This window comes from Pinus tabuliformis, chromosome 9 (genome assembly GCF_031772625.1).
Source record: "Pinus tabuliformis cultivar Carrire ecotype Pingquan chromosome 9, CPIR1, whole genome shotgun sequence".
Classification (NCBI taxonomy): domain Eukaryota; kingdom Viridiplantae; phylum Streptophyta; class Pinopsida; order Pinales; family Pinaceae; genus Pinus; species Pinus tabuliformis.
The window spans coordinates 56,123,652-56,141,141 of NC_142307.1; the positions used below are offsets into that span (position 1 = coordinate 56,123,652).

Genomic DNA, 17,490 nt, shown 5'->3' on the forward strand with positions numbered 1-17,490 from the left:
TAAAAATTTACCAAAACCAATTATTCACTAAAACCTCTAACGGAAACTGCCAAAATGATACTAGCTAGGGAAGAAAATGCTTGCAAGGAAACCCTAAAAGGATCCCAAATAATTGCTAGTCCACCTGAACACCCCAAATCATGAATAGAACATATATGCCAACCTTAAAATATATTAAGAAAGTATTTATTAGCCTTATCTACAGAGACCATAGTCTCCTAAATAAAGATAATATACGGTTGGTTCATAGAAATCAATCTCTGGAGGCCATCCATGTTAGGAGGGCCTCTCACTCCTTTGATGTTAAAAGACATAATAATCATTTCAAATCCTTGGAATCAAGGATAATTTTAGGGCGAATGTTCGCCCTTTGGCGAAATTAAGGGGTTTTAAATTTTTAGTGGGCGAATATTTTGTATCATAGTACATTTTTACAAGTCACCTCAAATAGCCCACCTTATTTTAAGGAAGAGGGTAAAAAAGGTAAATTTAGCCCTTGAAATTAGGACTTACAACCTTCCATTCGCCCATTTTCTAGAATAGGTTTTATTTAAGTGAATCCATTCGCCCATTTTCAAGAATAGGTTTTATTTAAGTGAATCCTATGGGCCAAATACCATATTTATAAAAGAGGTATGGTAAATTAATAAAAATATAAATAAATGAGAGGTATGGTAAATAAATAAAACATTTTTTATATTTACTCCATAAGTCACCTTATATACATGTAAGGGTGTAAACAAATAAAAATATAAGTAAAGTGGAGGTATGGTAAATAAATAAAACGTCTTTTTATACTTACTCAAAAGGTATGGTAAATAAATAAAAATATAAATAAACTAGACGTTGCTAAGGTTTTGCAAATGGGGTGGCAAGCTAAGTGGGCTTGATTGTGGGGAAAAACTCCACAGTTAAGCGCGCTTGAGCCAGAGGAGTTCTGGGATGGGTGACCTCCTGGGAAGTCCTGGTTACCGGGTGCAAGCCCCGGAAGTGATGATTGATGCTATGTGATTCGTTCTCCACATTTCACTAGTTTCAATCCCACTTCTTCACCCCTGTGAGCATCACCCGATGCAATGAGTGCTAAGTGAACTATTCAAAAATCATGAGAAATTAGTCACTTTACGACTACCTCTCATGGAAATGGTCATACTTTGAATGACTTACTTAACGCAGTTGAATCCCAAAAATGATATCTAATAAACTAGACGTATCGTAAATAAATAAAACCTCTTTTTATATTTAGTCCATAACCCTCGTTCTATTTATGAAGGCTCAGGAAAGAGGTTTTATTTAAGTGAATCCTATGGGCCAAATACCATATTTGTAAAAGAGGTATGGTAAATTAATAAAAATATAAATAAACGAGAGGTATGGTAAACAAATAAAACATTTTTTTATATTTACTCCATAAGTCACCTTATATGTACGAACACTCAAAAAATGGGTTATATTTAGGTGAAACCTATGGCCAAAATATTATGGGACAAATACCATGGACTAGATTGTTATTAATACCATGCAAAAAACCATTAATAACCCTAATATTAGAATTAATAAAAATAAAATTGGTACATGGTATTGACCCATGGTATTCACCAAAATGGCACATGGTATTGACCCATGGTATTCACCTGGAATGTAGCCTACTTAAATGGGGGAATTAAACCAGCATGTAGCCTATGCTAAGATTCACTAGGACTTTACAAAGTTTTATTATTTAGTGAAAGACTCGCCAAGATCTTACAAGATTTTATAATTGAGTAAAATATTCGCCATGCCTCGTGAGAGATTCGCCAAAAAATTATATATACATTTATATTATTGATAAAATCGCCTTCCATTTTTCCTATATACCATGGAGATTCGCCCATTTATTATATTTATAAATTTAGGGGGGGTTCTTAAAATTTTCCCTGCTTGGAATAGCTCTAAGTGCCCTCGATGATTTGAGATAGATAGGGATTTCAGTTAGGAGACCATCCTGTAACGGGAAATCTGAAATGAGGATTTTATGAGCAGGTTTCTTCTGTCGAGAAGGATAAGATTGAGAAAATGGGATCAGGGTTTCAATGGGAGGAGGAGAGGTCAGAGAAGGAGTATATGAGGGAATAGGAACAATATTGAGAGAGGATATGGTCATAGAATCTAAAAACCCAAAGTCAAAAGTTGTAACAAGAACCCGTCATTGGTGAGATGGCTCACGGGAGGGGGCTTCAAAAGTTACACTAGGGTATTGTTCCAACAAAACACCACAGAGATGGTTGAAAAGGGAAGAAATAGTTCCCCCCCTTCATGAAGAATAAGGTTAGGAAAATAGGGGGCCCCAACAAACACATCGCCAATGAAGAAGATATAGAAGCAGCACAACCATCCAAGATATTAACATCTTCTTTAGAGAATGAGGAAATAAGCTTGCCCCCATGGATTTGATTATATTCTGCATCGAAAGAAGAAGTGACAAGGTAGAAGTATGATTCATAGCATTAAGAATTGAACTAGGTCTTGGCACCACCATAGGAACATCCAAAGAGAGACATACCGAATTTCTCTCTACCAAACCCTTGCCTGCTAGAATATCCACCTGTGAAGTGACATCCCTAGATGTAGATGGACCCATAAATAAATGAACAGTAGGAGTCCACTGAAAACTAAGCAAACCCTTAGAAACCTCAGTGGGAGGAGGGGATAAGGGCAGTATTGACTTAGCCCTGGCAACCTCCCCGATATATTTTAAGCCCACCATAGCATCCCCAAAAGGAGTAGTTGCTTCCTTAGGATCACCAGATGAGACCCAAAACCTAGTAGGTGAGGGTTTTGTCCCAGAGGCATGCTTAGAATGACAGATGGCCTTAAAATTCCTGATTTTGTGAGAAGTAGTGCACCTAAACGACACCCTCTAGTAATCCAAATGTTGACAAAAGGAGTATGTACCCAAAAATATATTCATTTCCTTTAGTAAGCCAAGCTCCAAGTCCATTTCAACTAAAACACAGAGAACCCTCTTATTGAAACACACTAAATAATTCTTGTTAAAATAAATAAAATGTCTGATACAATCTGCCACTCGAATGCCCACCTTTTTCATCCACAATTCCAGAGGGAACCCAACCAAGTTCATGCACAAATATTTAGACTTAGGCATATGCACTAGCGGATTAAAACTCACATACCATCTCTACAGCCATACATACCCTCCATCGAGCACCCATTCCTAATTAAAAAAAAAATAGAGATCCCCCTTGCTCAAGGATTGAAAATGAAACCACTTATTCATCAACATATTGATGGTCGACCAATAACCTAAAATATGTTTTCAGTGTTCCAGGACCCAAGCTTTTAACTAAGGGTGCGAAAGGGATACATAAAATAACTCTCTCATTAGTGCATGAGCTACCAAGCTTGATGCTCTATAAATGTCGATGTCATAGTCGAGAGTTAAAAGAGGTTTTGCAAAGGTCCAAGGTTTCAATGTTTAGACTTTCGAAAAAAACCTATGAATGAAACCCTAATATCCAAAGACTATTAAGTTGTAGCACCCAAGAGAGTATTCACAACACTAGAGGGAGAAATTCCAAGTGGTAGACCTGAGTTCAAGGTAGGGGCCCCATCCTCTAACTCCATCCAGAGTAGGCGACAGACCACATAAATATTTTTGAATCCAAAGAACAAAAAGACAAAACAAAAAATCCATTTTACACAAACAATTAGAAGCTTCATTTATTAACACCATCACATTTTAAAAGGCTCAATGAGATTAAATAGAATGGTTTTGCCTTGCAACTTGAGGCATAGTGCTCTTAACTCCGCAGTGTATTTTCCTACATTATCTCTCTAACAATTTAACGAGTTACATGGTTGATATCAGTTTGGAAACTTATTTTACCAACATAAGGGTGGGGCTCCAAGCATGTAGTGGAACATGTGAAGTCCACTAGAGAAAATGACATATAATAGCATTTCTCGTGCTACTAAAAGCCTTTGCCCCTTATGAAATCCTCGTAAAACATTTTCCCCTTAAGAAATCACAATAGCAGAAACAAGGTATGCCCCTTATGAGAGCCTATTATAGCTTTTGTCCTTTACGAAATCATGGTAACAAAAATAATCTTTAACTACTTGGTAACATCAATAATTAAGTTTTTCGAAGAGGAAAAACATAAAACAAGGAAAAAATGATCAATATTATATAGTTAATTTAAAGGTTCTTGCTATTTCAATTTGTTAATTTAAAGGTTTTCGTTACTTCAGTTATATTCATAATAACGATTTTTTTTTAGAATTATGTTAAGACTTGTTTTATAGTCAAGTATGGGGTGATGTTGTACTGGTGTAAATGTTTGTTTGTAAACATTTACATCTTCGCCAAATTAACATAAATAAAAACAATATGGAAGAGATGTAATGTATTTAAATGAGTGTAAACATTTTAATGTTGGCTCCATAAAAATTCAAAATAGGGAGATATTGTAGTGTTAGTAAATAAATGTAAACATCTAATTCTTGACTCAATAGAAATTTATTTCAAACATTATAGGAGTCCATATTAAATTTATAATTCCATAGAGAAATTCTTATTTTTTTGAATATATATGTTTAACTTATACACTAAGACATACTTTATCATATATTTCATATTATATTTTTTAAACTTTAACAATATGAAATAATTTTTTTTAAAATTTGTTTAGTTGAATTTGTAAACGAGTGAATTTCTCAATCAAGTGGACCAAACCAAGGTAGTTAGACAATCCTGGCTACCTCTTAAGTGAATATCGAATATAAATATGGCATTGATGTAATGAAAAAAGATTTTTTTGTGATACTATAATAAAGTGCTTATGGATGGTGTGTCTTACCTTGTATTCTCTATGTCTATTCTTTATATGTGGGCTAAATTTTTGTATAATATTGTATATGGTTTTGTGTAAAGATAAAAGTAATAGCATTTATTTTCAAATCTATAAATTTCTATAAATCTTATCACTTAAAATTAGTTAATTATAATTGATTATAATTGACATATCAATATTTGCACCAACTATATCTGTATCATCAATATTTGATTATAGTTGACATATCATCACTAATCATCAATTACAATGTAAACTCTAAATAATGTTCTTCCAAATTTACAAAAAAAACAAAAACTTTATGATAGCACCTTGTCCAATTAAATGTTAATAACTACCATTAAAATAAACCTTAAATTCAAAATCTCTAATCGCTAAATGATGTTTGCATTGCATACAAGTTCATTCGAAAGTGACTAATACACTCATATTTTATGGTATAATATTCGCTCCCATCAAATATATATAAATGAAATCATGTAACATTACTTTTTTTTCCCTTCCCCTAACAAAAATAAAACCTAAAGCAACTAGTGTCGATACACAAATAAAACATAAAGCAGGTAGATGAATAGAGTAGATTTAGTAGTAGCATATCACAATTACAAACACCCCACCCCAAACATGTGAAACCCTTGCCAATTATAAACACCACACCCCAGACATGTGAAACCTTAGTTCAGTCAATGGTACCATGCTTGGACAAATCCGAAAGGAAGACTACTTGCAAATCATGAAGAATGTAGCACTCTGAACACCAGAAATCAATTCAACGACCTTTCTCTGGATTTTCGATCTTGAACTGATCCAACACAGTCTTACCCTGTAATGGCTTGTTCGAAAAAACTTTGAAGAACTCGCCATACTTATATCCTCTGTACAGAGCCGGGTGCTTATCATCAATCATGGACGCTGCAGGAGTAATGAAGGAATCCATGTAATGAAGGAAATTGTATTCAAGTAGTCAGAATCGAGCCCTAGAGCTTCAGAAATCGCTGCCAGCAGCTTGACGCATAGTGCTTTCAACTCTGTTGTGTATTTGCTTGCAATCTCCCTGTAACAAGTGAACGAGTTAGAAATCATGGTAGAAGTAGATCTTCCCTTGTTGATGGAGAAGCCATTTATATGGATAAAAGAACCTGATGTAAATTGACAATTATACTGTTATTCCCCATAGATTCTGGAAAAAGTGATTTGATACCCTGTTTTGAAGGGATCTGGTACCCTCAGACAAGATTAATATATGTGGGATCTTTTCAATTCTGTACTTTTAAACAAATAGATGTGTGATAGTAAAAACATTGGAATATATACACTTGTATAAACTTTAGCAATCAACTCGCAGATACTAGTCTTTCCTCCCACAAACAAATTCAATCACACCTTATAATTAGAATTTGTGGAATACATTACCTAGATGCTCCCACAAACAAATTCAATGACACCTTACCATTAGAATTTGTGGAATACATTACCTATATGCTGCAGGTTTTTCAGGCCAAGAGCTGATGACTTCTTCCAGCGGTTGACAGGGTTGCGTCAGACAGTCCCTCCAGTTGAAGACCTTATCTTTGCTAGGATTGAAGCTTGTACAAAGCCAAGTGCGTTGCTTGGGGTCAGCTGAGTAGTAGCATGCTCGGTCTTCCACAGGCATTTCAAAAAATTCTTTGGCAACGTCTATCATGTTTTTCATCACTGTTTCAGCCACTCCATCCTGCTCACATGCACGTCGGATTTGTTGGATTACAGTGGTTCTGTCGGGGCCATCGAGGCCTTTGAGATCCACCGCCGGAATTTCCTGAGAGAAAGACACCTGAGACAGATGGGGGCGTTCATGGAGAGGTAGAATATATTTATCCTGCACTTCAAGATGGTTCACTCCATTGCTGAGAAGCTTTTCAATACCACTGAGCTCAGGGGTACTCTGCACATTTTCCATTGTCGACAGAAGCTTTTCAATACCACTGAGCTCAGGGGTACTCTGCACATTTTCCATTGTCGACAATTTCCCTCTTTCTTCAGAGTTCTGTATGGGTTGAATTGAGGCTACGCACCACTAGTGCCGTGCATAACCATACATGTTCGTGTGGACAGTTGAAAAAAAAAATTATTAAAAAATTTATATATATTTAATTTTTTTGTTTTATATATATATTTTGTTGAACAATTTTGTTATATTTTTAAATATAGCATTTTTTATAATGTAAATATATAGAGTATAATAAAAAATTAATATATATAAAGGTGTAAAATAGATTATAATAGAGTATATTGTTAAGTCAACCATTTATTATATGTGTAATAATTTTTAAATATAGCATTTTTTATAATGTAAATATATAGAGTATAATAAAAAATTAATATATATAAAGGTGTAAAATAGATTATAATAGAGTATATTGTTAAGTCAACCATTTATTATATGTGTAATTATTGTAATTAATAAAATATAATGTGTGATTTATACTGTGTATACAATCTATTAGTTTTTTCAATCACTTTAAAAAAAATTAATAATATTATTGCTGGTTTTAATTTGATTCCGAAAACCAAGAAAATTAAAAAAATGTGAAAATTGATCTTTGGTAAATAGATTAGTTTAATAAAATATTTACAGAAGTCCGAGCAGGATTCTTTCGGCCCTTACGGGAGAGGTCGGCGGGCAATGAGACATATATTACCATGGTGGATTTGGGTGCCAATTCATTCATTCATTTAATTGGACGTGGATTCATACATAGGGTTCACTACACCAGTTCATACATAGGGTTTGATATGACTATTTTATAAGCCACGTGGTAGATTTTTAATGATAGTGTGTGAAAATTTGTGAATGATAGTGGCAGCTCAATGGGTTAAGAAGATAGTGTGTGAAATTTTGTTGATGTTTGTGGTGGTTTGATTAATATTATTAATGGAAGATTGTGTATTTTGAGTGGTAAAATTATTTTGGTGTGTAGAGAAAAAAAAAAGTTTTTACCAAAACAATACTGTATAGTTAGTGTTTTTTGACATTTAGTTAGATTACTGAATTTTGAAATTAGTAAATTAAATGTTTTTTTAATAAATACAATTTCTTGCTGCTTAGTTTGATTATTGAACTTTAAAATTAGTAAATTAAATGTTTTTTTAATGTATACAATTTTTTTGTATATTACTTTGCTATACGGTGTTGGAAATTAAAATTCCTCCTAAATTCCTCCTTGTACAACTATGAATATGCAATGATTTGGAGTTTAAAATGAACTTTTTGTTTAAATCACCAATGAGGTATTTCTATGTAATAATATTGTTTCCATAGAATTATGACTTCTAATTAATAAAAAGTTTCACTAAAAGTCCAAAATAAATTAATTCACATTATTCATCAAATTTATAAACAAACCACACTTACCACTAGATTTTATCTTTTTCTACATAATTACTTAAAAAAATATTAACTAAATAGACAAACCATTTCACTACATTCCAAATTCTAAAATAATGATATATGCAACTAAAGTAAAAACAAGTTACATTTTAACCCTTTTTACCTTTGTTGTGAATAAATATAATAAAATTAACTAATAAAACTAGTTAAGTTAATTAATATATCGAATATAATAAAAAAAATGTATTTCCAAAATGAAAATAAAATATAATAAAATAATTTATTAATATTTTAATTTAATTGATATCTACTCTCATGGTTAGATCACAAATAGATTTTAAAAACCAGCTTAAAGTATACTTGTTTTTTATGGCCATTATGCCTTCAAGAAGAATGTCTATTCCTCCCAAAGTGGGTAATTTTAGTAAGGAAAGTTTGGAAAATTTTAAAGTTATGGAATGATACACCAAGGAAAATGATAAAAAGATAGGTGGCATGAATCACAATACACAATGACATGAAGTATCGTTAATGTGAATTTATGGGTTTTTCGTTGATCCAAAATGTTTATACTAGCAACTTGTATTCCATAATAAAATACAGATTGGGCAGGACAGAGAACAAAGAGGCAGGCAGAGGAAGGACACCAAGTGGCGGAATGAGGTCAGAAGTGACACGGCAAGAGCAGCCGGGAGAAGGTGGGAATTAATGAAGAACATCGGGAGAAAGGATAGGAGGGCAGCATCACGAGACAAGCTCGAAAGGATCCATGCCAGTAACCAAGACATTCAAATGCCAATAAAGGTTAAGGGTGAGAGTAAGAGAGAGATTAAAACCAAAGAAAACTTGCAAACATCTCTTTGCATGTAGACGAAGACGAGGAAAGGTGGCGAGAAGGGAGGTGGAAGTAGAGTGAAGACGCAGGCAGCAACAGGAAGAAGCAGTCGCGCGGCAAGCAGGTATGTAGCCCCTTCACCCCCCAACTTTGAAAGCATCATGAGTCTTTGTAGCAAGAAGATTGATAATCAGCTTAGCTTCCAGTTTAAGATAGGCAAAAACAAGGGAAATGCCTCCAGAATTCCCAGAGAAGTTGACACCATTTCTACATACCATAGGCAATTCCTGAGCATAGAAAAAGGGAGGCAAGAGCTAACACCCAGAAAGGGAGAGGGCCATCCTGAAAAATCAGCCAACCGTATCCCCTGAAGGTTCTCGATCTAGGCCAGGCTCGTAGGAATGGAGGGGATTGTGGCAGTAGCTATTAGGGAAGAAACCTAGGAAGGGAAAAGCCTAAGGACTAGAGGAATGCCGGAATTTAGGCATCCTAAGGGGGAAGAGAGGAGCTGCACCAAGAACCCTGTAGATACGTCTGAGAAACCCTAGGGAAGGTGGGAAATGAAAATTACCTTAATCCCATCTAAGGAGGAAAACTCAGGACTGAAGAGAAAGTAATGGAAGGGCTTAGAAAGCTGTAAAGGAGGGGGTTAAGGGAAGAAAACCCTAAGAGAAACCTTACCCTAAAAAAGAAATTAACAGTCACAAAACCCAAACCACCTCGAAACAAGGACGTAGATGGTACACAAACCCTGGCTGGAAACCAGAAGATAGAAGGCACAAACAAAGGAAAGAAAAAGAGCAATTGGGGAATTGAATTCTGTCAAAACCATAAAGTTGATGAATGCATCGATTTTGTGATAGGTAATCCAATACATCGGAGTAAGAACTCTGACCAAGATAGAACACACCAGACGCAAGACAGCAACACCCAAACAGGGAGCAAAATGGCCCCCAAAATAGGAAACAAAAGAACCAAGAAGGAGGAGGGAATAAGCGGACAATAAAAAAAAAGAGGCAGGAAACCTAATGGGGAACACATGAAGAAAATCATCGACGCCTACATGGAAGGAAATCCACCGGAAGTCAGAGCTCAGATTGCAAGTTGGGAGAGAGATTTAAACGCCAATTACAAATACCAAGATATCCCCATGGATGAATGGGAAAGCATGGTGCCAGACCTAAGTTCCACTCGAGGGAGGCACTCACTGTTCAAGCAAACCCTACAACAATACTATATTATGAAGAACGTGGTGGCTCGGGCCATGACCCTATGCCAAGAGCATGCAGTGGGAGAAGAAATAGAGGCACAGAATTAGAACAAAGAAAAGGACCCAATCCGTATAGAACTATTACGGGAGATAGTGGCAATCCAGATCCAGACATACAGGAACAATCTAGTACTAGGTAGAATTGAACAGACTCTGATAGACCTGAAATGGAGAATTGAGCAGCGAAGCGAGATGCCAGGATCCAGTGCAAAGGAACCTGCACCAGTAACATCCTCTGATGAGGAGTGACACAGTGAACTAGTTGGATTCAAAAATGGTTTTGACTATGAACAATATAATTATGTTTATTTTTATTAAGTAGAGTCAGTAGAATAGACAACGAATACAATGCTGCTAGATGGATAGCAATGAACTTATTTAAATTTTGGATAGGATTTAAAGTTAACAGGTGGATACCTGGTTTCCATCGGGAGGAAAATCACCTGCAGCAGCAAATGGTTGTGAAAAGTTCTTATGAAAATAGAAATAAATAGAGATATGCCAGTTTACAAAAAAAATAAAAAATACAGACTATTAAAGTTGTAAGCAGGCTATAGCGGGCACTAGGAGAACACATAGGGACTATGCCACATGCAATGGAATAATGACTCCAAGTGGCATCAAACTCCGGGCATGTCTTATCATTTTTTTAAATGATCCGAAATATAAGGATGCAAGCTAGTAATTAATTCCATATGCAAACTAGTAAAACAATGACTCCAAAATGGCATCAAACACAGGGCATGTCTTATCATTTTTTTTTAAATGATGCCAAATATAAGGATGCACCCAAGTAATTAATTCCATATGCAAACTCATCAATACATATGCAAACATACAATATTGACAGCGCAAATGGTGAGTAATGTTGTCCGTACTGTCATACCAGTACTATGAAATCATTGCAAAATAAGAGCCTAACCAATAGAAACTCAAAAAAAAGAATCAAAACATAAAATAAAAAATGTTTTTATAAAGTTAACTTTGGACAAAGATTTCTAATTTTTAGTCAAATAATTACTAATTGGATAATCATCGATTTATCCAATACATTATACCACCGTAAAATAATAATGAATAACTTAATATATAATATAAACATTATACTTAAAACAATATAATATTAAATAGAATCAAAATATTAAAAAGCAATTTTAAATATATAATATAAACATTTTACATCAAACAATATAAAATAAAAAACAAAATATATTATAAAATATATTTTGAAATCATGTTTCATATTTACATTCATCATATTTTACATTCAATATTTCATTATCCCATATGTATTGATTAGAATGCATCTCTTCATAGTTTTGATTTGATAGGTTTTACAAAAAAAAAAAAATTATATATTTTCACAAGTTCTCCCTATCACATCAAAATGAAAAAATCTCCACTATGTTTAAACCATTTTAATATTTACATTATTTTATATTCAATAATAATATTTACATTTTCTATTATTTAATAATTAAATTACTTAATATTATCTAATAATTATACTACTTAACCTATATATATATATATATGAGAATTTAAAATAAGTGATTAAGATTTGGTATTTTACAATATTTTACCTTTAATAATATAAATTATTAAAATTTATTTTTTATAATATTAAATATATTTATATGATATTTATTCATATATATATATATATATATATAATTTACACACTATTTTATATAGAATAATATAACATTTCTTAAGATAATTATTTTAAACATAAATAATATATTTGGCATTAAATGCATGTCTAGTACCTTAAGGTCCATGAGATAAAGTCTAGAGTCACACTGTACACTCCTCATAAACAGGCTTAGCTATAAGTCCTATATGGCTGGCAAATGGTCGTAATGGTATACAATTAATTATGAGTCTTATGGCAATTTTTGGGTAAAATTGTATGCCAAGAAAATAAGAGGTAGACAATTTTTTTTTGGATAAACTATCTGTGCACAGAAAATGCAATGTCCATATGAAGACTTGAAACAAATAGTGTGTTTGAGATTAATAGGCTACCATGTACTATATCTATCTATCTATATATATACACACACACATATATATATATACATATATACATATATATATCTATATATATATATATATATATCTATATATATATATATATATATATATATATATATATATAGGCATGCAGCCTAAATTTATGTGCTTGCTGGTGGGCTCCAGTATTGCAGCAATCATGATGCAACTCCTTGGATTCCCTTCTTTACTTTTATCAACCCGGTTGTTCGTAACAAACTTGGAAGCGACGGTGCTATATGCACAAGTACTAGCTCTTGCTGCAAGCTGTCACTTGATCAGCTGGCACAAGTCCGCTAGGAGCTTAAGCCAACTTCTATGAGCTCTTGGAAGAAGCTTTTAACTGTGATGGACGAAAGCTAACTCAAAGTAGGCTAGTCTACTTGCAGAAAGAAGCTAAAAGTGGAAAAGAAATGCAAACCCTAGCAAACCCTAGTTTTTACTGACTAACCCTACTAGTGCAAGAAAAGAGATGAAAGCGGTGGAAATGGATGCCATTGACTTTTAGAAAGGAAAAATGCATGTGACTATGCTACTTCTGAAGTAAAATCTAGAAAAAGCATCTTTTTGTATTTTTGAGTAAGTTGGCAGAATTATTATGCATGTGCTTTAACTGTTTTTGACTGTGCAGAGGTTGATTGGTGAAAGGAAATGGAGTGGGCGCTTGCAGGAGGTTTGGAAGGTGATAAGAGGGCGTCAGGGTCCCTAGCACCCTTCCAGAGAGTTTCACAGCGATCAGATCTCGAAAAACTGCTCACATGAACTTCTATAGGAAGTCTGCAAGGGTTCTACAGAATGTTCTACAGGAAGTTCTACAGGAAGCTCTGAAAGAGGATTTTGGAGGGTTGATGGTGGAAAAACGATGGGAAAGTGGAAATGGAGGATGGATGAGGATATTAAGGGGTCCAGGACCTGGTAAATGAAGCTAAGGAGTGATGAAGGTGGTTGAATTTGTTCAAGGATGGAAAGAGCAATGTTGTGCAAGAATGTAGAAATTAGGACAAATTGGAAAAGTGTGGCAAATGAAGGGAAGGAATCTTGGATTAGGGGTTGGAGCAGGTTGTATGATGGAGGAGGGATAGGCAGGGATGAATTATAGGTGCTCTGCACACTATTTTCCGAAACTGATCAAACAAAGACTAGAAAAACCAGCGATCTATCTATTTTTGACCTAATCTGACCTAAAAACCATAAACATGACAAACAAAAGTTTATTGACAGAAAATCATGCAAGATAACTAAGGAAACTAAGCAGAACAGATCTAAACATGCAAGTACAACTGGTAGCAACTTTTCCAACTAAAAATATAACACTAGCAATTGCATTGAATAAGTCCAGATTAATAACTATGTAATTAATTATATAAATGTAAGTCTGCATATGAGGATAGATATGATAGAGAGGATAGGGAGAAGTAGCGATAGAGGAAAAGATAGAGATGGGTGTGAGGAAATGTGTGAGGGCCATTTTGATGCAGGAGCATCCAACTAGGGCATCATGATCGGGTGTTGGTCTCCGCCAAGGTGGAAGGTATTAACAATGATTGGTTTCTTTATGTTTAAAAAGTCAAAGTAGGAGGTAGGAATTTGTTTTTTTTTTAATTTCGGTTTTAGTTAGGGTCACTGTCTTGTCTGTCTTTAATAAACAATAGTTATATCATTGTTTCTTTCATTTTAGAAAGAACAACAAACATGTCAAGCATGAAATCTTGTAATGCAAATAGAACCGAATGCATAAGCAGTTGCATAACTAATAGAATATAAACTAAAAGTAACTACACACAGTTCAGGCAACTGTGAACAAATAGTATAAAGGGAAGATTGTAAATCATTCAAAAAGTTCGGCATACAAGTATCCATAATAAAAAGAGCAAACAATTTATTCATTCGAATTCATTTGTAACAGCCATAATATTTCTTTATTGTTTCCTATTCGTTGAACAACCAGAATAGTCGATATGGTGCATGCAGACTCTCTTGTTTATTTTCTTTTCTAAAGGAACAGAACTCAAACAACAAGGACTATACGCGAATTCCCAGAATGAGGGTTGGTAACCCATTAAGAGAAATCACGATCGAAACTGACAAGAACAATTGCAAGCAGTTTGAGCAAAATGAACATATGCACACAGTCATAAAAGACAGAGAATACTTTCTCATTTTCGAATCCGTCCACCCGAACAAACACTGGTATGTCTACTATGCCTTCTAGTCATTGAAGTAACTACGAGTAATAACCACAGTGCACGCACAGTGCTATCTTTTTCCTCTTTAAAATCATTAAAAACAGTCAAGGAAACTGCACAAGAATTCCTGGCACAAAAGCTAGCCATTAAGGGACAAAAAAACCATAATCAATATAACTAGGCACAATTCGAGGGAGTTCAAACTAGAACGAGAGAAATAGTAGTTGAGCGACCACATTTCGAATAGAGGTAACTCAAAGAAAACAAATTCCTTCAATTATAAGATGAAATGCCTGTATATACATAACAGTGTCCAAGCATAATCCTACAAGCAGTCACAAAGCCTAATGACCAACAAACACTGGATGAGGGTTTTGGGACGGCTTCTATTATATATGAATTTACAGATAACAAGTAGCGAAACCCAATAAAGACTACATTAATTCGACCGAGGACACTTGACTACAGCAGAGGGACATCAACAAACAAGTATTGAGGAAACCAAACCATTAGAACGTACAAGCCCTAACTTTAAGAATGAAATTGATGATGGTGATAGAGCCTACCAAGCAAAAGTCGAGGTGACTACGCCAGGCATGCCCATTTACAAACCCTCAACCTGCAAGAGAACGAGGACAAGATTGTGAGCATAGTTGTCGACCATGAAAGGAGAAAATAGTGAATAAGTGCAGACACAGAAAGAGATTCTTTTCCTTACCTGGAGGGTTCGCAGCGCAGACAAAGCGCAGGCCATTAATCCACAAATCTCGGATACCGACTGAGACAAAGTAGCTAGTTCATTTAGAGACAGAACAACAAAGGGAATAGAGTAAAACATGGACGGATGAAGTTACCTGAAGTGAAGTCGAAAATAGAAGAGTGCCACCGCTTTGCAACCTAGATGCATGCACAAAACCACTGAATTTAACCAGCAAAACGACCTCAGAACAAACAATGACCATGGAATGAAGACAAGGTAAGAAGCTGCACGAGAATTATAAACGTATACTCACACAGGCGACAGAACTACCATTCTGTGCACAAAGAGCCAAGACCACAAGTTACCCGGGTGAATGCAGGTGCCAATCTCTCAGACAGAGTAGCCCCTGATCGGCGCACACATAGTTGCAGCGTAGCATCATACACAGGCAGCATAAGAATTACCAGAACAAACCCTCAGCACCAGGAAACGAAGAGCAGAAATGATCAAGCAAAAATAGGAGGAAAGGTTTTGGCAAGAACCGAGGAGCGGGAAACGCAAACCAAGGTGCCAGTATAGGGATAATAATTATAGTCATAATTTCCACCTTACCAAAGTCCAGAAATATCTGAAATTAAGTCACGAACCACAGCTATTTAATCCACAGCTTAATAATTGTTTAAATCATTTAATCAATGTTAACATAATATTGTGTTAATTCAAATCTTTATTGTGCGGAGTGTTGGGCTAGTCCCATCACATTTCAAATGTAGAAATCGGGCCAAGTATTTTATGTATATAGTTTGATTAATGAAAGAAATTTTTCAATACATTATTTCATCTTGGATGATTGTTGATTGATTGAATTCCTGTTGAAGTCTTGGATAAGAGCTAAGCTCCTTTAATGTTCTGCGTTGAAGCAATTTTGTCATTCTAAAATACCATTGTAATAAGTCGAATCTTTGGATCTGAAAATATGCATTGAAGAAGCCTGTGATGCCGAGTTGAAGTTATCAACGTAGAAGGTATTTGCAGAGGTCATGAAATTTGACTAGCTATTACGAAATCTCTTAGTGATTGGAGCAACGTAAAGTGTTTTAAGAATTTGGAGTGCGTATGTGTAATTTCTTTACAACATTGAAGGAGGTATCTTGCTTGTCCATGAAGATCGAGTCACATCCAAGATGGAGAACTTTGTTTTATGCAGAGTAAGAAGGTGAAATAAAGTTAGGAGTTTGACAATCAAATAAAGTATCATATATGTATGACATGTCGATTCTTTGATTGGGGAAGGTTAGTAGATGAATCTGTGTCTATGTGAAGTTTAGTGTGAATCATTAGTCGAGAGATCCGTACAGGAATCCAGTGGAACGAGAGAGAGAAATTGTGATCATCATGATAATCTGATTGAAGTTAAAGTATTTATGTGTATATTAAGTCATTGAATCCATTTGTTATAGTGATCTTTGGATCGAGAGGATCAGAGATTTGGATCTGATTGAGCTAGGAGAACTCTGTCCCACACAATACGTAATTGGGTAAATTCAAACAAGAATGGAATACAGCCAACTACAGTGTTAGGCCTGTAATTGACCCGCGTGCTAGTTTAAGACCCGTAGGCTGTAGATTTGATGACTGCGTGTTATCCAACGGATATCAGCCATAAAGTGATCTAGCGTTAATTGCGATTATTGTTCAATTCCCAATTGATGTTCAATCGTGATTGTTGTTCAATAGCAATTGTTGTTCAATTCCCGATTGTTGTTCAATTGCGATTGTTGTTCAATTCTCGGTTGTTGTTCAATTGCAATTTGAGATCCGGTCTTGCGTGCATTTAGGTGGGACTGGCGTTCGTCGGCGGATTATGTGTAGAAATGTTGTTTGGTGGTTGGTCGGGTTTTTGATAAAACCCACCAATAGAAACGCTTCCAATTTGTATAGGTGGGCCCATAACCCACAGGTTTATGTAAGGTGATTATGGAAACTAGGGAAATTGCCTTTAGGCGGTTTTTCATGCGTCAAAGTGGTATCAGAGAAAGGATGTTCTTGCTTATGGAGATTTATGATTACAAAGGTATGAAAGTTTGCAGCAATTGAATGAATGGCAAAGTTTGGAACAAGACTATAGGAAGAACTTTTGGAAGTTCTTAGAGATTGTAGTAGAACCTCATTCCAGCTGAGGCTTGGAATAGATAGGGACAAAGGAGTCCTTAAGAGAAGT

General features: G+C 34.9%; 1 protein-coding gene across 1 annotated transcript; it reads right to left on the reverse strand.

Annotated features, from left to right (window-relative positions):
• Window positions 1–5,498: 5,498 nt before the first annotated feature.
• On the reverse strand, window positions 5,499–6,560 carry LOC149147106 (protein DMR6-LIKE OXYGENASE 1-like). The gene is made up of 2 exons (XM_089441363.1): window positions 6,329–6,560; window positions 5,499–5,907 (listed from the first exon to the last, which is right to left on the reverse strand). The coding sequence occupies exons 1-2, from the start codon at window positions 6,544–6,546 to the stop codon at window positions 5,757–5,759; spliced, it is 369 nt and encodes a 122-aa protein (XP_089297489.1). The 5' UTR covers window positions 6,547–6,560; the 3' UTR covers window positions 5,499–5,756.
• Window positions 6,561–17,490: the final 10,930 nt, after the last annotated feature.